This window comes from Xenia sp. Carnegie-2017, unplaced genomic scaffold, assembly GCF_021976095.1.
Source record: "Xenia sp. Carnegie-2017 unplaced genomic scaffold, XeniaSp_v1 HiC_scaffold_3, whole genome shotgun sequence".
In the NCBI taxonomy this organism is placed as follows: domain Eukaryota; kingdom Metazoa; phylum Cnidaria; class Anthozoa; order Malacalcyonacea; family Xeniidae; genus Xenia; species Xenia sp. Carnegie-2017.
This window is the reverse complement of record NW_025813493.1, coordinates 7,173,493-7,195,146: the sequence shown is the minus strand read 5'-3', so window position 1 is coordinate 7,195,146 and position 21,654 is coordinate 7,173,493. Positions and strand designations below refer to the sequence as shown.

Sequence of the window (21,654 nt, the reverse complement as noted above, 5' to 3'; positions counted from 1 at the left end):
ACGGTTGTTCTTCCTTCCCAAATTATAGAAAATTTGATAAACATTAAGTTGAAAGTGCAAATTGTCTAATCTGGATGTTTTTGCCGTTTGTCTATTCTTGCCAAAATTCTTGGGTATTAAATTTATATCTTTATTGCTTCTTACATCATTTCAACAATCACTCTGGCTTGTAATCAGTCTTAAATAAGAAAAAAGTCATGAAAATAGAATGAAAGAAAAACGTCCAATTTGAGCATGTTGTGCAGTGAGCTTAATATTTATCAAATCTTCTAAATATTTAGTACATTGCAAATCAGAGTTCAAAATTTTACATCTTTGGATTAAACTAGATTTGAAACTTTTCATTTTCTTTCTGCATGCAGTTCAAAGTGAGGCAATTACGAAATACTCTCATGGTTTTCGAGATTAATTTTTAATTCATTTTACTTTTAAATAATCAAGACGAGACAATGCCAAAACACATGAGCTTTGACACATTTTGTTAGAACTATTGATGAATTGATAATTAACTGAACATTTTTCAATTATCTAACTTCTTTAGATACATCCTTTATAGTATCCAAAACAGCCAGCAAATTTGTTCATACTCTGTAAATTTTCAACATTTATTTAATGGTTTTGTTTTTACGATATTCGTGAACACCAAAGATACCAACAATACACAACCAATTTCATAGCTGGGTACGACATAGTGGATACTGAGTGACAAATTGTGTTCTTTGAGAAAGAACATGTTTTCTTTTAAAATCCATGGTTGATTTTATTTTTAATTTTATTCATCTATATAGCGACAAACACTTTTCGCTTTCCTTTATGTGGACCCAACACATACTATCGTAAAATTAATGGAACATTATACTGCACGTGTATGGATGGATACTCAGGAGAATGTAACTCGTGCCAGGGTATGGATTTATTACTAAACAAACACAACTTGTTTTAAGAGGACATAATTAAACATAAAAAGGACAGCCCATTGACCAAATTTTCGGTGGTGGAATGGGATAATCTTATACTATCAGTTTTGTTATGATTGTTTACATTCATTATAGCTTTTTGAAGCTGTAGGCTGTAGGATTTGAAGCTCCATTAAATTTTTTTCATATTTGAAAGAAGCATCTCTAAATTTACATTACGGTGTAACTTGATGTCTTGTAATGGCGTGCTGTCTATCTTAAAATCCATTTTAATTTCGTTTCTACTGACCGTTAAGGTTTAGCAATAGCCATGCCTAGACAGCACCAGAAACGTATTTCTAAATAAGGAAAACGACAGTTAATTTAAAAATACGATATATTTTCCACGTTGTAAGCAAAGAGTCTATGTGAACAATTTACTTTTTATTTTTTGCTTGTTTCAACAAGTTATGGGGCAGTGTTGCCATATGGGAATAAAATCAAATGATTGAATGGAAAACCAATGGGAACATTCGCAAGTTAAAGGGTTAACGAGTTATTTATATTACAAAAAAAAATGAGAACTGATCTAAATAAAAAATTACTTAGACTCATAAAAGTCAAATAGTGTCTACTTGCCAAAACGTTTTGATATTGTATTCATGTAAGTTTTTTTTATCAATTTTTTGTTACTTATTTTATTCATTAATTTCGCCTAAGAAGATTTTACAATGGCATCTAATATGTTAGGATACTTTATATGTATACATGTAACTTAGAATATTTCGGAGTTGAGACTTCCATGTTTTGAAATATCTCTTTATTTTCTCTTTTTATCAGTTAACAACTCTGTAAGACTTCGGGGACCAGAAAGTTCTTTTGGCAGAGGTCGTGTGGAAGTATTTTACAATGGAGAATGGGGAACAATTTGTGATGATGGCTGGGAAATAAACGATGCTAAAGTTGTTTGTCGACAACTTGGTTATGACTATGCTATCATGGCATTACAAGGAGGTAATGTTCTGCATGGCAGTGGAAGAATATGGTTAGACGAAGTTCGTTGTATAGGAAATGAAAAAAATATTTTGAGTTGTTCACATAGAGGATGGGGATCACATAATTGTAGACATGATGAAGATGCTGGTGTACAATGTTCAGGTTTGTATGTACATTGTTTACCTTTTGTACAAGGATGATAAACTGAATTATTTGGGTGATCCTCAAAGAATAATTGGAACATTTAGTATGATTTTATAATATTGACACATATATTGACAAATGCATTAAGTATAAACACAGCTTCGGACGTAAAATTACTAAATAAACAAAACTCGTTCCACAAGGACATAATTAAACATAACCTTTTTAATGATTGCCCATAAAAAGATTCGATAATCCTGGAGAAAAAGGACATCCCATTGATCAAATTTTCCGTGGAGGAATGTGATAATCCTTATATTATCTGTTTTAATACGATTTTCACATTAATTATGGCTTTTTAAAGCTGCAGTCTGTAGCTTATGAAGCTCCATTAAAATTTTTTTGCATATTAAAAAGGAGCATCTCCAAATTTAGACTACCGTGTAACTGATGTCTTGTAATGGCGTGCTGTCTATCTGAAGAATTCGTTTTTAAATTCGTTTTTTACTGAATGTTAAGCCTTAGCATAAGCCATGCCTAGAGAGCACCAGAAACGTATTTCTGAATAATTAAAAAGACGGTTATTTTAAAAATACGATAAAGATTCCCACGTTGTAAACGAAGAGACTATGTGAACAATTTACTGTTTATTTTTTGCTTGTTTCAACAAGTTATGGGGTAGTGTTGCCATATGGCAATAAAATCAAATGATTGAATGGAACACCAATGGGGAAAGTTTGCAAGTTAAAGGGTTAAGAAGTTATTTATATTACAAAAAGAAATGAGGACTGATCTAAATAAGCGTTTTTTCGAACCATGAAAGTCAAATAGTGTGTTTAACAATCCAAAACGTCTTTATATGGTATTTATGTTAAGTTTTTTTTTATCAATATTTTGTTCCTAATTCAAAATCATTAATTTCACAAAAGAATATTTTACAATGATATCCAACATAACAGGATACTTTATATGTATACATGTAAATTAGAATAATTTGGAGTTAGACTTCTATGTTTAGCAATATCTATTTAATTTCTATTTTTATCAGCTTTCGAAAGCTTTTCAGCTTTCTATTTTCATCAGCTTTTCTTTTTTTTTCAGCTGTTAGACTTCGGGGACCAAGAAGTTCTATTGGCATAGGTCGTGTGGAAGTATTTTACAATGGTGAATGGGGAACAATTTGTGATGATGGCTGGGATTTAAACGATACTAAAGTTGTTTGTCGACAACTTGGTTATGACTATGCTGTCAGGACTTTACTAGGAGGCAATGTTCTACATGGCAGTGGAAGAATATGGTTAGACGAAGTTCGTTGTGTAGGAAATGAAAATAATATTTCGAGTTGTTCACATGGTGGATGGGGATCGAATAATTGTACACATGATAAAGATGCTGGTATACAATGTTCAGGTTTGTTTCTACATTATTTACATTTTTTTACAAAGATAATAAACTGAATTATTTGAAGGATCCTCAATGATTAATCGAAACATTTAATATGATTTTGAAATACTGAAACAAATATTGACAAATGCCTTAAGTATAAACACAGCTTCGGACGTAAATTAACCAAACAAACACAACTCGTTCCACGAGGACATAATTAAACATAACCTATTTTATGATTGCCCATAGAAAGATTCGATAATACCTGAGAAAAAGGGCAGTCCATTGACCAAATTTTCCGTGGAGGAATGTGATAATCCTTAAATATTCTGTTTGTTAGGATTGTTTACATTCATTATAGCTTTTTAAAGATGTAGGCTGCAGCTTATGAAGTTCCATTTAAATTTTTTTGCATATTTGAAAGGAGCATCTCTAAATATACACTACGGTGTAACTTGATGTCTTGTAATGGCGTGCTGTCTATGTTAAAAATCCATTTTTAATTTCGTTTTCTACTGACCATTATGATTTAGCAAAAGCCACGCCTATAGAGCACCAGAAACGTATTTCTGAACAAGTAAAACGACAGTTAATTTAAAAATACGATAAAGTTTTCTACGTTGTAAGCGAAGAGTCTATGTGAATAATATACTTTTTATTTTTTGCTTGTTTCAACAAGTTATGGGGCAGTGTTGCCATATGGCAATAAAATCAAATTATTAAATGGAAAACCAATGCAGAACATTCGCAAGTTAAAAGGTTAATAAGATATTTATATTACAAAAAAAAGGAGGAATGATCTAAATAAAAAATTATTTAGACTCATGAAAGTCAAATAGTGTTTACTTGTCGAAAACGTTTTGATATTGTACTCATGTAAGTTTTTTTATCAATTTTTTGTTACTAATTTAATTCATTAATTTCGCCAAAGAAATTTTACAATGGCATCTAACATATTTGGATACTTTATATGTATACATATAACTTAGAATATTTCGGAGTTGAGACTTCTATGTTTTGTAATATCTCTTTATTTTCTTTTTATCAGTTATCAACTCTGTTAGACTTCGGGGACCAAGAAATTCTAGTGGCATAGGTCGTGTGGAAGTATTTTACAATGGAGAATGGGGAACAATTTGTGATGATGGTTGGGACTTAAACGATGCTAAAGTTGTTTGTCGACAACTCGGTTATGACTATTATTTCAGGGCTTTACTAAGACGTAATGTTATACATGGCAGTGGAAGAATATGGTTGAGCAAAGTTCGTTGTATAGGAAATGAAAAAAATATTTTGAGTTGTTCACATAGAGAATGGGGATCACATAATTGTACACATAAGGAAGATGCTGGTGTACAATGTTCAGGTTTGTATGTACATTATTTACCTTTTGTACAAAGATGATAAACTGAATTATTTGGGTGATCCCCAAAGAATAATTTGAACATTTAGTATGATTTTATAATACTGACACATATATTGACAAATGCCTTAAGTATAAACACAGCTTCGGACGTAAATTAACCAAATAAACACAACCCGTTCCACGAGTACATAATTAAACATAACAAATTTTATGATTGCCCATAGAAAGATTCGATAATCCTAGAGAAAAAGAGCAGCCCATTGACCAAATTTTCCGTGGAGGAATGTGATAATCCTTATATTATCAGTTTGGTTACAATTTTACATTAATTATGTCTTTTAAAGCTGCAGGCTGTAGCTTATGAAGCTCCATTAAAATTTTTTTGCATTTTAAAAAGGAGCATCTCCAAATTTAGACTACCGTGTAACTTATGTCTTGTAATGGCGTTCTGTCTATCTGAAGAATTCATTTTTAAATTCGTTTTTTACAAACCGTTAAGGCTTAGCATAAGCTATGCTTACAGAGCACCCGAAATGTATTTCTGAATAATTAAAAAGAAGGTTATTTTAAAAATACGATAAAGCTTCCAACGTTGTAAACGAAGAGACTATGTGAACAATTTACTTTATATTTTTTGCTTGTTTCAACAAGTTATGGGGCTGTGTTGCCATATGGCAATAAAATCAAATGATTAAATGGAAAATCAATGGGGAACATTTGCAAGTTAAAAGGTTAATAAGATATTTATATTACAAAAAAATGAGGAATGATCTAAATAAAAAATTATTTAGACTCATGAAAGTCAAATAGTGTTTACTTGTCCAAAACGTTTTGATATTGTATTCATGTAAGTTTTTTTATCAATTTTTTGTTACTAATTTAATTCATTAATTTCGCCTAAGAAGTTTTTACAATGGCATCTAACATATTAGGATACTTTATATGTATACATGTAACTTAGAATATTTCGGAGTTAAAAGTTCTATGTTTTGCAATATCTCTTTATTTTCTTTTTTTTCAGTTATCAACTCTGTTAGACTTCGGGGACCAGAAATTTCTATTGGCAGAGGTCGTGGAAGTATTTTACAATGGAGAATGGGGAACAATTTGTGATGATGGCTGGGATATAAACGATGCTAAAGTTGTTTGTCGACAACTTGGTTATGACTATGCTGGCAGGGCTTTACTAGGAGATAATGCTCCACATGGCAGTGGAAGAATATGGTTAGACGAAGTTCGTTGTGTAGGAAATGAAAATAATATTTCGAGTTGTGCACATAGAGGATGGGGATCACATAATTGTACACATGATGAAGATGCTGGCATACAATGTTCAGGTTTGTTTCTACATTATTTACATTTTTTTTACAAAGATAACAAACTGAATTATTTGAAGGATCCTTAATGATTAATCGAAACATTTAATATGATTTTCAAATACTGAAACAAATATTGACAAATGCCTTAAGTATAAACAAGGCTTCGGACGTAAATTAACCAAATAAACACAACTCGTTCCACGAGTACATAATTAAACATAACCAATTTTAAGATTTCCCATAGAAAGATTCTATAATACCAGAGAAAATAGGCAGTCCATTGACCAACTTTTCTTTGGAGGATTGTGATAATCCTTAATTTATCAGTTTTGTTACGATTGTTTACATTCATTATAGCTATTTGAAGCTGTATGCTGTATCTTATGATGCTCCATTAAAATTTTCTTGCATAATATTAAGGAGCATGTCCAAATTTACACTGCAGTGTAACTTTATGTCAGGGGTGGATCTAGGATTTTTCAAACATCAGTCATAAAACGTCCGAGGCCCTCCGCACCTAGGGGGTCTGAGGCATTCTCCCTTGAGAAATTTTTAATTTCAGAGCCTTGAAAATGCCATTTTCAGCGTTTTAGAGCAGTACAAAATGTATTTTGTGGGAATCGTTTTTGCGTAAAAACAACACATTTTGCTTACGTTTTTCAAAACAAAATGAAGTGAACAATACTTGAATGTTTTTCCAAATATTTAGGCTCATTATCATTCCAAATATATGGCTCATTAGCATGTCTAGGAACGTAAAATTTATTTTACAGTAATGCTATTCAAAAACAGATATAGTCTTTAAAAATTTCTACCAAGTTGACAGGCATAGACCCCTAGAGACTCCCATTCAAACCTCTATGTAATGACTTAAGTTAGAAATTTGGTACTACAAGTGACAGTTCATAGATATAGAAAAGCTCAGACTTCAAACCATGCAAGTTTATTGTAACCCTTTACCCATCTCCACATCAGTGCCAGCAAATTCACGTTTTGAGAAAAAAATCAAAATTTATTTTCTGCCAAAGATTAAGAAAAATTATCAGAGTGTAAATTTGCAGTTAAGGACAGCTTAATGCCATAAATGTTTATTAGGCATTTCACTTGACTATTATTTTCTGCAAGGTGTGCTATATAGCAATCACTAGTAGCATTGTATTATCAAATATAAACAGAATGCAACCAACATGTCTTTAATTATATAATTACATGAATGTTAAAATTGGTTCATGTGTCATGTTTACTGGTTATGATAAATATCTTTTCATATGATCAAAGCTCGTTTAAATGTAAATCTGAAATAATTTAGTTTAGAAATTATAATGATTATCAGAAAAATTACCTAGTGATCATGAAAAATACTTTGCTGTTTTGCGAAATTTCAAGGTTTATCTGCATACATAGGAAGACATTTTTACTTTATAGAAAATGCTTTTCATACATCAATAGCCCTTTCGAATTTATGGCAAACAATCTGGTATGAGCCGTAGATCAACACACCTTGACATATCTACATGAGGTGTTCAGTTAGAAAAGGGGATAATATGTGACGTGGGACAACATTTTATGTATGTGAAATACTCAGGTTTAATACCATTCCAGTCAAATTGTCAAAATAAAAAGCTTCATGGATCAGAAGACTCAAAATCACAGGTTATATTAAACAGCTTCTCATGTAATCAATGTTAGTTTTCTCAAATCTTAAACAATATGTAGTATAACTGTCTAATGATTGAATGATCAATGATCATAAATTGAAAAGCCCCAAACATTTGTTTATAATAAAGTAAATAATAGTATGGCGCCTTATGGCTACAGATTTTTTGTCCATTGAAATATATTTGCAGGAATGTAGGATTTATTAATGTAGGATTTATTTAGGAATGTAGGATTTTTTAAGAATGTTAGAATGTAGGATTTATTTTATTCCCCAAGCAATAAAGAAATCATAGCTAAAAGTCCTTCGTCAACAACAATTTTAGAAGCATCAATCTGCTTACCATATGCCATATTGACATAAATCGCATCACACACTTGCATAAATTGACTTTGATATATTACATTCATGCATACACTTCAGTTGTCCTTTACTTACGATTTAGGATGTAAATTTCTGCTCATAAAACTAAAAACAATGTTGGCTTGCTTTTTAACATCAAGGACTGAAATGTCGCTCGCGAGATCGTCTTTGCCAAGAATTTACACTTCATCCATAAATTTTTCGCCCTCTTGAAAAAATTCACAGTTTGGACAGCAGCATTCATGTCAATATATGAATTTCAAATAATACAAAATAAAGCAAATTCCGAAGAGGGACATCTCGTTTTCTTGATATTCAAGATATTACAAGAGTTTGAAACAAAATAATGTGTAATATTTCGTCTTTATTCCAAAGACATCATCAGACTTATATGAATTATATAAAAGATAAATAATATATGAATTTGTAAAAGATTTCCATAAATTCCATCTGATTGTAGTTTAGTTTCTATCATGCTTATAAAAATTACTATGAAACGATCAAACATGCAATTCAGACAGTGAGCTTGACTATGTTAGTTCAGTTGGCTATCAGTTGAAAATCGTCAAACCAATCACAATAAAACAAAAATTCAAATGAACCAATTGTAAGATAGCAATTGGACTCCCTTATACGTCCGGCCACCCTTATTATCAGTCAAGACTATTCCAGACTGTCCACTGATCTGGCCATTGACCAATAAAATAAGCGTTTTTGGCGCTCATAGACTCCTTTACCCGTCGAACCAGTCAAGCCACCCGCTTATCAGTCGGTTATTCCAGGTCAAATAAAATTCAACTGATCTGGTTACCAAGGAGATCATTGGATTAGTCATTAGTTTTCAATAATAAATAAAGCTGGATTTTAATCACGAAGTAAATGCGATAATAAAGTAAGAATAATCAATGAATTTTTAACTAATATAAATAGGTAATTTTTGAATTTCAAACATCAGTCGCGCGACGGATTTGACATACTCTAGATCCGCCCCTGCTTTATGTGTTGTAATGGCCTACTGTCTATCTTAAGAATTCATTTTAAAATTCGTTTTTTACTGACCGTTAAGGTTTAGCAAAAGCCATGCCTAGAGAGCACCAGAAACGTATTTCTCAATAATTAAAAGACAGTTATTTTAAAAATACGATAAAGATTCCCTCGATGTAAACAAAGAGCCTATGTGAACAATTTACTGTTAATTTTTGCTTGTTTCAACAAGTTATGGGTAGTGCTGCGATATGGCAATAAAATCAAATGATTGAATGGAAAACCAATGGGGAAAGTTTGCAAGTCAAAGGGTTAAGAAGTAATTTATATTACACAAAGAAATGAGGCCTGATCTAAATAAAAGTTTTTTTCAATTCATGAAAGTCAAATAGTGTGTTTAACAGTCCAAAACGTCTTTATATGGTATTTATGTTAAGTTTTCTTATCAATATTTTGTTACTAATTCAAAATCATTAATTTTGCAAAAGAATATTTTACAATAACATCCAACATAACAGGATACTTTATATGTATACATGTAAATTAGAATAATTCGGAGTTAGACTTCTATGTTTAGCAATATCTATTTATTTTCTGTTTTTATTAGCTTTCAACTCTGTTAGACTTCGGGGACCAAGAAGTTCTATTGGCATAGGTCGTGTGGAAGTATTTTACAATGGTGAATGGGGAACAATTTGTGATGATGGCTGGGACTTAAACGATGCTAAAGTTGTTTGTCGACAACTTGGTTATGACTATGCTGTCAGGGCTTTACTAGGAGGTAATGTTCTACATGGCAGTGGAAGAATATGGTTAGACGAAGTTCGTTGTGTAGGAAATGAAAATAATATTTCGAGTTGTTCACATGGTGGATGGGGATCGCATAATTGTGCACATGATAAAGATGCTGGTATACAATGTTCAGGTTTGTTTCTACATTATTTACATTTTTTTACAAAGATAATAAACTGAATTATTTGAAGGATCCTCAATGATTAATCGAAACATTTAATATGATTTTCAAATACTGAAACAAATGTTGACAAATGCCTTAAGTATAAACACAGCTTCGGGCGTAAATTAACCAAATAAACACAACTTGTTCCACAAGGACATAATTAACATAACCTATTTTATGATTGCCCATAGAAAGATTCGATAATACCTGAGAAAAAGGCAGTCCATTGACCAAATTTTCCGTGGAGGAATGTGATAATCCTTAAATTATCTGTTTTGTTACGATTGTTTACATTCATTGTAGCTTTTTGAAGCTGTAGGCTGTAGGATTTGAAGCTCCATTAAAAATTTTGCATATTTGAAAGGAGCATCTCTAAATTTACACTACGGTGTAACTTGATGTCTTGTAATGGCGTGCTGTATATCTTAAAAATCTATTTTTAATTTCGTTTTCTACTGACCGTTAAGGTTTAGCAAAAGCCATGCCTAGAGAGCAACAGAAACGTATTTCTGAATAAGGAAAACGACAGTTAATTTAAAAATACGATAAATTTTCCACGTTGTAAGCAAAGAGTCTATGTGAACAATTTACTTTTTATTTTTTGCTTGTTTCAACAAGTTATGGGGCAGTGTTGCCATATGGCAATAAAATCAAATGATTGAATGGAAAACCAATGGGAACATTTGCAAGTTAAAGGGTTAATAAGATATCTATATTACAAAAAAAATGAGGACTGATCTAAATAAAAAATTACTTAGACTCATAAAAGTCAAATAGTGTCTACTTGCCAAAACGTTTTGATATTGTATTCATGTAAGTTTTTTTTATCAATTTTTTGTTACTAATTTAATTCATTAATTTCACCTAAGAAGATTTTACAATGGCATCTAATATATTAGGATACTTTATATGTATACATGTAACTTAGAATATTTCGGAGTTGAGACTTCCATGTTTTGCAATATCTCTTTATTTTCTCTTTTTATCAGTTATCAACTCTGTAAGACTTCGGGGAGGAGAACGTTCTTTTGGCAAAGGTCGTGTGGAAGTATTTTACAATGGAGAATGGGGAACAATTTGTGATCATGGCTGGGAAATAAACGATGCTGAAGTTGTTTGTCGACAACTTGGTTATGACTATGCTGTCATGGCTTCACAAGGAGGTAATGTTCTTTATGGCAGTGGAAGAATATGGTTAGACGAAGTTCGTTGTGTAGGAAATGAAAATAATATTTCGAGTTGTGCACATAGTGGATGGGGATCACATAATTGTACACATGATGAAGATGCTGGTATACAATGTTCAGGTTTGTTTCTACATTATTTACATTTTTTTACAAAGATAATAAACTGAATTATTTGAAGGATCCTCAATGATTAATCGAAACATTTAATATGATTTTCAAATATTGAAACAAATATTGACAAATGCCTTAAGTATAAACAAGGCTTCGGTCGTAAATTAACCAAATAAACACAACTCGTTCCACGAGGACATAATTAAACATAACCTATTTTATGATTGCCCATAGAAAGATTCGATAATACCTGAGAAAAAGGGCAGTCCATTGACCAAATTTTCCGTGGAGGAATGTGATAATCCTTAAATATTCTGTTTGTTAGGATTGTTTACATTCATTATAGCTTTTTAAAGATGTAGGCTGCAGCTTATGAAGTTCCATTTAAATTTTTTTGCATATTTGAAAGGAGCATCTCTAAATATACACTACGGTGTAACTTGATGTCTTGTAATGGCGTGCTGTCTATGTTAAAAATCCATTTTTAATTTCGTTTTCTACTGACCGTTATGGTTTAGCAAAAGCCTCGCCTATAGAGCACCAGAAACGTATTTCTGAATAAGTAAAACGACAGTTATTTTAAAAATACGATAAAGTTTTCTACGTTGTAAGCGAAGAGTCTATGTGAATAATATACCTTTTATTTTTTGCTTGTTTCAACAAGTTATGGGGCAGTGTTGCCATATGGCAATAAAATCAAATTATTAAATGGAAAACCAATGGGGAACATTCGCAAGTTAAAAGGTTAATAAGATATTTATATTACAAAAAAAAGGAGGAATGATCTAACTAAAAAATTATTTAGACTCATGAAAGTCAAATAGTGTTTACTTGTCGAAAACGTTTTGATATTGTACTCATGTAAATTTTTTTATCAATTTTTTGTTACTAATTTAATTCATTAATTTCGCCAAAGAAATTTTTACAATGGCATCTAACATATTTGGATACTTTATATGTATACATATAACTTAGAATATTTCGGAGTTGTGACTTCTATGTTTTGTAATACCTCTTTATTTTCTTTTTTTATCAGTTATCAACTCTGTTAGACTTCGGGGACCAGAAAGTTCTATTGGTAGAGGTCGTGTGGATGTATTTTACAATGGAGAATGGGGAACAATTTGTGATGATGGCTGGGATATAAACGATGCTAAAGTTGTTTGTCGACAACTCGGTTATGACTATGCTGTCAGGGCTTTACTAGGAGGTAATGTTCCAAATGGCAGTGGAAGAATATGGTTAGACGAAGTTCGTTGTGTAGGAAATGAAAATAATATTTCGAGTTGTTCACATGGTGGATGGGGATCGCATAATTGTACACATGATAAAGATGCTGGTATACAATGTTCAGGTTTGTTTCTACATTATTTACATTTTTTTACAAAGATAATAAACTGAATTATTTGAAGGATCCTCAATGATTAATCGAAACATTTATTATGATTTTATATTACTGAAACAGATATTGACAAATGCCTTAAGTATAAACACAGCTTCGGACGTAAATTAACCAAATAAACACATCACGTTCCACGAGTACATAATTAAACATAACCAATTTTATGATTGCCCATAGAAAGATTCGATAATCCTAGAGAAAAAGGGCAGCCCATTGACCAAATTTTCCGTGGAGGAATGTGATAATCCTTATATTATCAGTTTGGTTACGAATTTTACATTAATTATGTCTTTTTAAAGCTGCAAGCTGTAGCTTATGAAGCTCCATTAAAAATTTTTTGCATATTAAAAAGGAGCATCTCCAAATTTAGACTACCGTGTAACTTTATGTCTTGTAGTGACGTGCTGTTGATCTGCAGAATTCATTTTTAAATTCGTTTTTTACAAACCGTTAAGGCTTAGCATAAGCTATGCCTAGAGAGCACCCGAAACGTATTTCTGAATAATTAAAAAGACGGTTATTTTAAAAATACGATAAAGATTCCCACGTTGTAAACGAAGAGACTATGTGAACAATTTACTGTTTATTTTTTGCTTGTTTCAAGAAGTTATTGGCAGTGTTGCCATATGGCAATAAAATCAAATGATTAAATGGAAAATCAATGGGGAACATTCGCAAGTTAAAAGGTTAATAAGATATTTATATTACAAAAAAATGAGGAATGATCTAAATAAAAAATTATTTAGACTCATGAAAGTCAAATAGTGTCTATTTGTCCAAAACGTTTTGATATTGTACTCATGTAAGTTTTTTTATCAATTTTTTGTTACTAATTGAATTCATTAATTTCGCCGAAGAAGATTTTACAATGGCATCTAACATATTAGGATACTTTATATGTATACATGTAACTTAGAATATTTCGGAGTTGAGACTTCTATGTTTTGCAATATCTCTTTATTTTCTTTTTTTATCAGTTTTCAACTCTGTTAGACTTCGGGGACCAAGAAGTTCTAGTGGCATAGGTCGTGTGGAAGTATTTTACAATGGAGAATGGGGAACAATTTGTGATGATGGCTGGGATATAAACGATGCTAAAGTTGTTTGTCGACAACTCGGTTATGACTATGCTGCCAGGGCTTTACTAGGAGGTAATGTTCCACATGGAAGTGGAAGAATATGGTTAGACGAAGTTCGTTGTGTAGGAAATGAAAATGATATTTCGAGTTGTTCACATAGAGAATGGGGATCACATAATTGTAGACATAAGGAAGATGCTGGTGTACAATGTTCAGGTTTGTATATACATAATTGGAAAATATTTCAACACAGATTCACCCCCCCATTTACATAACTTCTTTGTCGGTCACGCTCTACTGCTGAGCACGTTAGGTCACAAACCATGTATATTCTTACATATATGAATATTCAACCCCAATCAATGTTCTAGTTTTGTACCTAGGCGTAGCCAACGTTCTGGTATTTAGTCTTGTTTTGTTGGTTTTTCCGAGTTGATTTACTAAGAAATCCATAAATTTGAAAATGAACATTGCTTGATGGAACAATGAATAAGGCTTCATTAAACAATTTTATCAAAATTCTAAGGCAAGATGTAACATCTCCGAATACTGGCGCTATGCATATCAAGATATTCACATCAATCACGACAAGCTTGGATCAAATATGATTTTTCCACTTTTTGTAAAAACCTTTTTTAAAGGATTTATTGTGGGTAAGCCTTCGAGCTTGTTTGGTATGGATGATACGCTTTAATTTCACATAAATTTGTTAGTCGATGCATTTTCGTTTGCAAATTAATCCAGCATCTCGAATTAACAAACTCAATTGACTTAAGTTTGTTTAAAGTGAACATTTTATGTGGCACCAACATAAAATTGGTATTCACTTAATTAGAATTCAATATATAAGTAAAGAGAATGAAACGCTGTTCTGATTGGTCAATAGCTGTGTTTTCATTAGTCTCTGCAAAACAGATCTGAGTTCAACCCGTCAAATTAATAAAATTGCAAATCGATCATAAATGCATTTTAGGGTAAAGTTAAAACGTCGGTTTTAATTTGTCAGTTTCACTTTATTGTTTTTCATAAAAGAAATAAATGATTTTTCGTGTTTGCACTGGCTTATGCACAAGGGTTAAACTAGCACCTTTTAATGTGGGGTGGGGTGGGGGTGGGGATGAAATTGCCCTGCAAGGACACAAGATGCCCTGCAGATCATATAGATTAGTACTTATTCAACAATAAAATATTGTGATGATTGAACAGATTTTCGCTACATATTTTTGTAATGCATATTGTATTCTTGTGACAGAACGCACTTTAGTGTATTATTAAATCTTTAATGGCATTTTTCGCATCCTTGCAGTTGCCCAATTATTTAAAATAACATTTAAGTCAACATTGTCCGTAAGATCTTTTTCACATGCAAGAACGATTAAGTCATTTAATCGCATATCTTTCTTTGTGCATCTCAAGCAGTTTTTGACAATCATATACTTGCTGAAACACCTTTCATCTTTTGCCACGGACACTGGAGCGGTCAGCAATAGTTGATACGCCTTGCACACCGTTGGAAAGACGTTTTTGTGATTGAAAGCAAATAACGCAACGTCTTGAAGGGATTTGGGTTCTGATTTAAGTTGTGACGACACAATATTATTGAAAATTTCCAACTCAGACAGCAGTATTTCTGCATCAACATCTTATACCGCCGGTGGAAAGACTACACATTCCATTAACTGTTTCAGCCATTGGCCTTTCTAGCGGCATCTGTAAGCTCTCCAAGAAGTTTTATCTGATCGATGCAAACTTTAATGTTATCGGTATACTCGGTAATAAGTGAGTCTAGAACCAAGTAGATTTCTTTCGGTACAAATCTTTAAAGGTTTTTCTGTTGTTATTTCGGAATGCTCACCAATTCGTTTGGGTGACTTTCTTGATCGATGATGACGAGTGTTCTGCCATTACGTCTATTCCTGAGTGCAAGCCTGAGTGCAAGCCACATCAAGAAGAATCAACATAATTTCTTTGTTCTTTTCTTCATCTGCTTTCTCTTGCATCAATATTTCCTTCATTTTCGCATTCATCATTACATCAATATGGCCAGATGTTATTGAGAAACGAGCAAAATCAGCCAGAGCAGCTTGATGGGACTTGCTACTTAAGTGTTTATGAAGTTTTCCTTCATAAACACTTCAGGAAGAAAGATTAATTTTTAAAATGTATTTATTGTTCTTTTACTTTTCGTTGCAAAATATGACGTGCTTCATCTTTCTATTGCTACCAAGGAACAATACTATGATTATGACAATGGATGAAACTGTTTTGCTTTCATTATGGTATAAGACTTGGCAAACACAAGTAGTAATTACGGACAAAATTTAAAACTGGCCAAAATTTGCGGATTTTTTCCGTTCAGATCATGGATAGGGTTTTCCTATATTCCTTGATATATACTGAAAGCAGAAAATCGCTCTTCTGAGAGTTAAATTTTATAAAATTTTATAGGCTGAGGAAAGATCCTCGTGATGGGGAATCATGTCAAAGAAATACACTAAAAACCTAATTCTAATCGAAGATGCTTATCGTAAAAAGTGTCGTGGAAAATTTGAAAGCTTATGTAGAAAATGCTGTGTGTTTGACATTTTATCCATTGTTGAAATGTATCTGTAACACAAAACACGTGTAAACAAATTGTAATCAACCATATTATCATATAAAGTAAATGTAGATATTATCATAATCTATAAAAAAAAGTAAAATGATAAAGTTTCATTTCTGCTAAGAATAAATATTATTGACAAATCAAATGATTTACTGAATTATATTATCTTTGACAATTGACAAATCAAGCCGTAAGATTTTCTTTTGAAGTTACATAAAGTTATTGCGTGTATTCTGCAAGACAATGCTGGCCATTGCTACCTACCATGCCGCTTGTACTGCCCACCAACCAGAGATGACCGCGATTGCATTAAAATAAAATTAATAAAATCAGTTTATGATGTGTTTCCAAAGGAGAAGCAAACCTCGACTAGCTTTGTAATTAATAGAAATCTTAAAATCAATCTATTGTAAATCTTGACATTTAGTTTTTCCGTTGGGACTTGTTAATCCTGTAGATTGATTTACCAATAAATTGATGCATTGTAGGAATCAGAAATGTCTAGAATATGATATCGAAATAAAAATTAAGAATCATTTTGTCTCACTCAAAATGGATGACGATTTTAGAAAATGACGTCAGATATTGCATTCATGAATTATTATGTTTCCAATCATTTATGATTTATCAAACATCAAGTACAACATAAAGTACCATTTCTTCAATTACAATGTTTATTATTATAAAATGAATGCAAATTTTAAATTATTAGTGAAAACATATCATTTTTTTGAACTTTTTCTTAGTACAGACTACAGCTAAAATGAAGTGTTAATCTTTCTCATGACATATATCAGTGAAGAATCATAACCAGATCAGTACGGTATCGCTCAGAAAGTTTTGGTAATTCAGAAAATGTACTTTATGTAATGTTAAAGTATCGTTTGCTTGACATCATTTCATATTATAAAATAAACAAAATGAAACACGTGCGCTGATTGGTTTAGACCCGTGCTTGCATTAGTCTGCGAAAAACGATCTAAGCTCAACCAATCAAATCAATCAATCAATCAAAGAGAATTTGCAAATTGATCATGACTACACGTTAAAAGAATATTATAACGGTTTTTTGTTTTGCATTGTTATTTTTTAAAAAAATAAAAGATGTTTTTCGTGTCTGCACTGGCTTATGCAAGTGTGTCTGGGGTAAAAACTCTTGAGCATGTGAAACCCTCGACATTCTGTCTCGGCTTGCACTGATCTGCTCTCGAGTTCTCCCAAAGGTATCCTCGGATTGCATAAGCCTGTGCAAACACATGCAGTAAACATCTTTTATTTATTAATTTGTGTAAGAATTACTTCATTTGTAAATAACATCCTTGTTTATTAGACAAAATATTTATGAAATGCTAAAACGTCAATGGTTTTCACAGAATCTGTTTACATTAGACTACATTTACTATACTAGATCAAAACTTGAGACATTTTCATTTCATTATGCCTAAGTAAAGAGTTTAACGACTTCTTTTACCCTTTTTTTAAGAAAGAACACTTATAATTTGATCTAACCTTTGTAATCTTGGTCGTTAGGTCCTTACACCTCAACAACATAACGACATAGCGACATGATTGCAAATGGTATTATAACATTTAATTAAAATAAATTGAACGCTACTTGTAATAAAAAACCCTGATAACTTTTTGAAGCCGCGATTTTATCCCAGAAATGGGAGATTTTACCCCAGATACGTTTGTGAAGTCAATCTATTATTACTCCGCGCGAGAGTCTGGGATAAAATCTCGCGTATCTGGTCTAAGATTTGGGCTTTTCGCTTCAATTATTAGCTTTAGGTAGCGCTCCATATATTTTAGTTCAATGTGTTATAACGACAACCATTTGTAACCTGGCAAACATGTCGCTGAGTAGTAACAACCTAGCGTCAACGACGGTGTGTTACACACATAGCTAGCTACCTAATTTCCTGGAAGTGTTATCTTGCCTATATTGAATTAGATGGTATATGCCTTAACACAGGCTAAAAAATAGCCAAATAAAACAAAGTGCAAAGTTTGCTTGGTCATAATGTTTTTGATGAACGTACTAAAACTACATTAAGTTACAAGATATGTTGCGTCGATTTGTAATAACTTTTTCTATCTTTTCATTCTCTCTTACATTGATAGTCCAGCTGTTAATGACAAAATTCTTCACTTGAATGATACAAATATGAAACTTTCTCACATTCTTACTATGCCTAGTAACACAAAATTTTGATATAGGGCCAGCCCATATTTTACATATAAAACGAGTTCTACGAATGTCGTGTTTGATGACGTCGTCGGTAGTAAAAAAAATAAAATTCAGAGAAATCTGCAATTTCCCTGTACATTCTTATACAACAGCTAAAGACGATAGAAAAACTATATTAAAACTTTTGCTTTTGAGAAATACATTCTGAAATATTCTACATTAAAAGTGTTTTTAAAGTGCTGGCTCAGCACTTTTGTTTAGTGTTATTGCTTTTTCTTAAATACATTGGAAAAGCGCCTAACCAAGATCCGTAATATTAAAATGATTTTAATGCCCTCATGTTATTGACAATCACCCCCACAATTACACAAACGAGTACAAACTGAGTGTGCTTTGACGCATTTACAACGACTAGAACATGAACTTTTGCATCCGCAACGAATAAGTTCATAACAGGCATCTTTAAATTGAGGGATATTTGTCTACTTTGGTAGCCAAGAATTTTCATCACGGTACCAGCCCCAACCTGACGGAGTGCACGCTTGGTGTGCTGAAGCAACGCTTCTTGGGTTGGTGGAATGTTATCCAGTGTTCTGGACTTTTTGGCAAACAACTCTTGTCTAGCTTCATTGACTCTGGTGAGATTACTTGTACGATCGTATAAGAGGACCACATATCGCTCAATCACTTGCAAAACATTATATGAATCATAATAGGGACCTTATTTGATAGATAATACATGCCTTTGGCGGTTTCTGAATTACCTGGAAGGACGAACAATCAATCCTTTCTGGCAACAAATTTAGCTCTTGAAACGCTAATGTTAGCTCTGGAAATACATTCCATACATCCCATGCAGTTTTCTTTCCTCGACCTCCAAAAAAGGAAACAGTATCACACCCCGTAAAAGCGTGAAACAACGGTAGAACAGATGCTTTGTCAGGTCCGATAGTCGATGCAATTTTATGCGCGGGAATATAACGCGAGTGCTTTCCTGTGCCATAAAGAATCCATAATTCTTCTGCTTTGATATTTTTCACAATTGAAATGGCCAGTATCAATACGTCAGTGTCATTTGTTCTTACAACAATCCTCTGGTGGCGGCAGTCACTTGCATCTAACACGTGCACCATCAATCGTGTGTCAGCCTCTTCATGATTACATGGTTCCAACATTGATACTTCTGTTCTTTTAGGGAAGCACAAGACCTTTTCTTCAAATGTACTGTAAATTTCTCTTCCTTCTGGAATCTGCTAGGAAATAGCTTTCTGCGCTAAGAAATTGAAAAGATCCATTTGGTTGGCATCTACGCGCAGGAAGCCCTTCCAGTCAGTAGGGATACGTGTTGTCGATGAAACCTTGCGGCGTTGACCAAAGCCTCTTCTCCCGTGCGTTTTTTCAGCGAATCCTCTTTGTATACATCCCACACTAAATCAATTCTTTTAGCTGATTGAAATTGCTTTAACACATAAGGAATGAAAACAAACTGAGCGTACTCTTCGAACGTTTCCCAAGTTCCAGGTGAAATCATTTGAACAACAACAGCCCCGTCCAAAATAATAACATCGGGAGTTGGTGACTGAACTTTGGTAGTCGGCTCGATATACTTTGTCAAGTCTGCTTTATTACCAGTACGCAAACTTCCTGCTTGTGAGAGAGATGGTGGCCATGGTTGGTTCTCATATTTAAAGAAATCATCGAGATCACCACTTCGATTTTGAATGGCTATATACAATCTTGAAAATAAAGCACAGTCTAGTTTCAGAGTTTGTATATTTACTTTATCTTTTGACGAAACTCTTTTATTCCTGTTTTAAACGTTGGCAGATTATTTTTTCAACGTTTCAGTAATACTCTTGCTTCTCTCAGCAAATCTTTCTTTAACAAATGCTTGATATTGTTCTTCTCCAAGGGTTACAACATTCTTCACCGTGTCAACAACGGAACTGTTCATCACGTCATTTGTGTGGATGGCAAATAGGTCTTCGCTCTCTTCTACAAAAGGATTTCCCATCGCTTGAAAATTGGAGACAACATTTGAGACATCTTTATAAAATTCTCTTTGAATGGATGGAGTTTGCTCATGGTGTAGCTGACTGTCTACATGTGTACTCATCTCGAATTCCTAATTATTCGTGCAATTTCTGGACCTGCAATCATCCATCTCCTTAAAGCTGAAAGGTTTTCGGTTAGTCCCACAGAACCACCTTCTCTCTATACCACTGCATTAACTTGCTCGTGAGCATGATCTAATGCTATAGCTGAAAACTGTTTCTTCGTTTTATGCACCACAAACGAGCCCTTGGAGAACTGGTTAAAGACGTCAGGATGTTTGAATGGAAGCTCCGACATATCACGGATATGGACAGAAAGCCATCTTGCATAATTAACATTGTCCAAAACAAACATCCACGGGACAAGTTGCTTAATTGACTGGAAGTATAAGGAGAAATTAGCTTCTCTAAATGATCGCACTAGTTGTAAACAGAGTAATTCTAGTTCCAAAACTCTGGTCCAATACAGAAACTGTGGATGATCCTTTGACATATCTTCTTTCCAAATGTGGAATTCTTTAGCTTCTCCATTGTCAACTTTCATGACATACTCCTCATAGGCATCTTGTTGTAGGTAGTAAAGACTGGCTGCTGTAACTTGATGTGCGCGTCTTGTTCTTGCCACATGATTGCAAGCGATGAGTGACTGTACAACACCTTGGTTAGCTATAAATGTGTTAGTCAAAATTTCGGTCCAGCCACTCCCATCATGCCATTTTCCTAGAACTTTAAAAGTCGTCATCTCAATGTGTCAGCCACCAAACATTACCACAAATTTATCTTCTCCATGACTGTTTGCAAGAGTCCATTGAATTTGCTTGGCTAAAGCAAATAGGGGCTGGTCTACGGCGATAACTGGAGTTTGAGAGTAGTTGACATGACAAACAGTTGATTTAACAACATTCATTGAATGTAATATCATCGCAAATGAATGAGCATTCTCCCGAAACATTGGG

At 32.9% G+C, this 21,654-nt stretch overlaps 1 protein-coding gene and 1 long non-coding RNA gene across 2 annotated transcripts in view; both read left to right on the top strand.

The window, feature by feature from the left end:
- Window positions 1-868: 868 nt before the first annotated feature.
- LOC124454152 (deleted in malignant brain tumors 1 protein-like) overlaps window positions 869-21,654 on the top strand; it is a 57,826-nt gene continuing 37,040 nt past the window's right edge. The window contains exons 1-3 of the mRNA XM_047004961.1: window positions 869-905; window positions 12,404-12,721; window positions 13,747-14,064. Of these exons, the coding sequence (XP_046860917.1) occupies window positions 869-905; window positions 12,404-12,721; window positions 13,747-14,064 (673 nt within the window). The remainder of the gene's footprint in view (window positions 906-12,403; window positions 12,722-13,746; window positions 14,065-21,654) is intronic.
- LOC124454106 lies at window positions 4,690-9,950 on the top strand. Its single transcript, XR_006951341.1, has 2 exons — window positions 4,690-4,788; window positions 9,719-9,950. It is a non-coding gene; the product is annotated as an uncharacterized LOC124454106 (long non-coding RNA).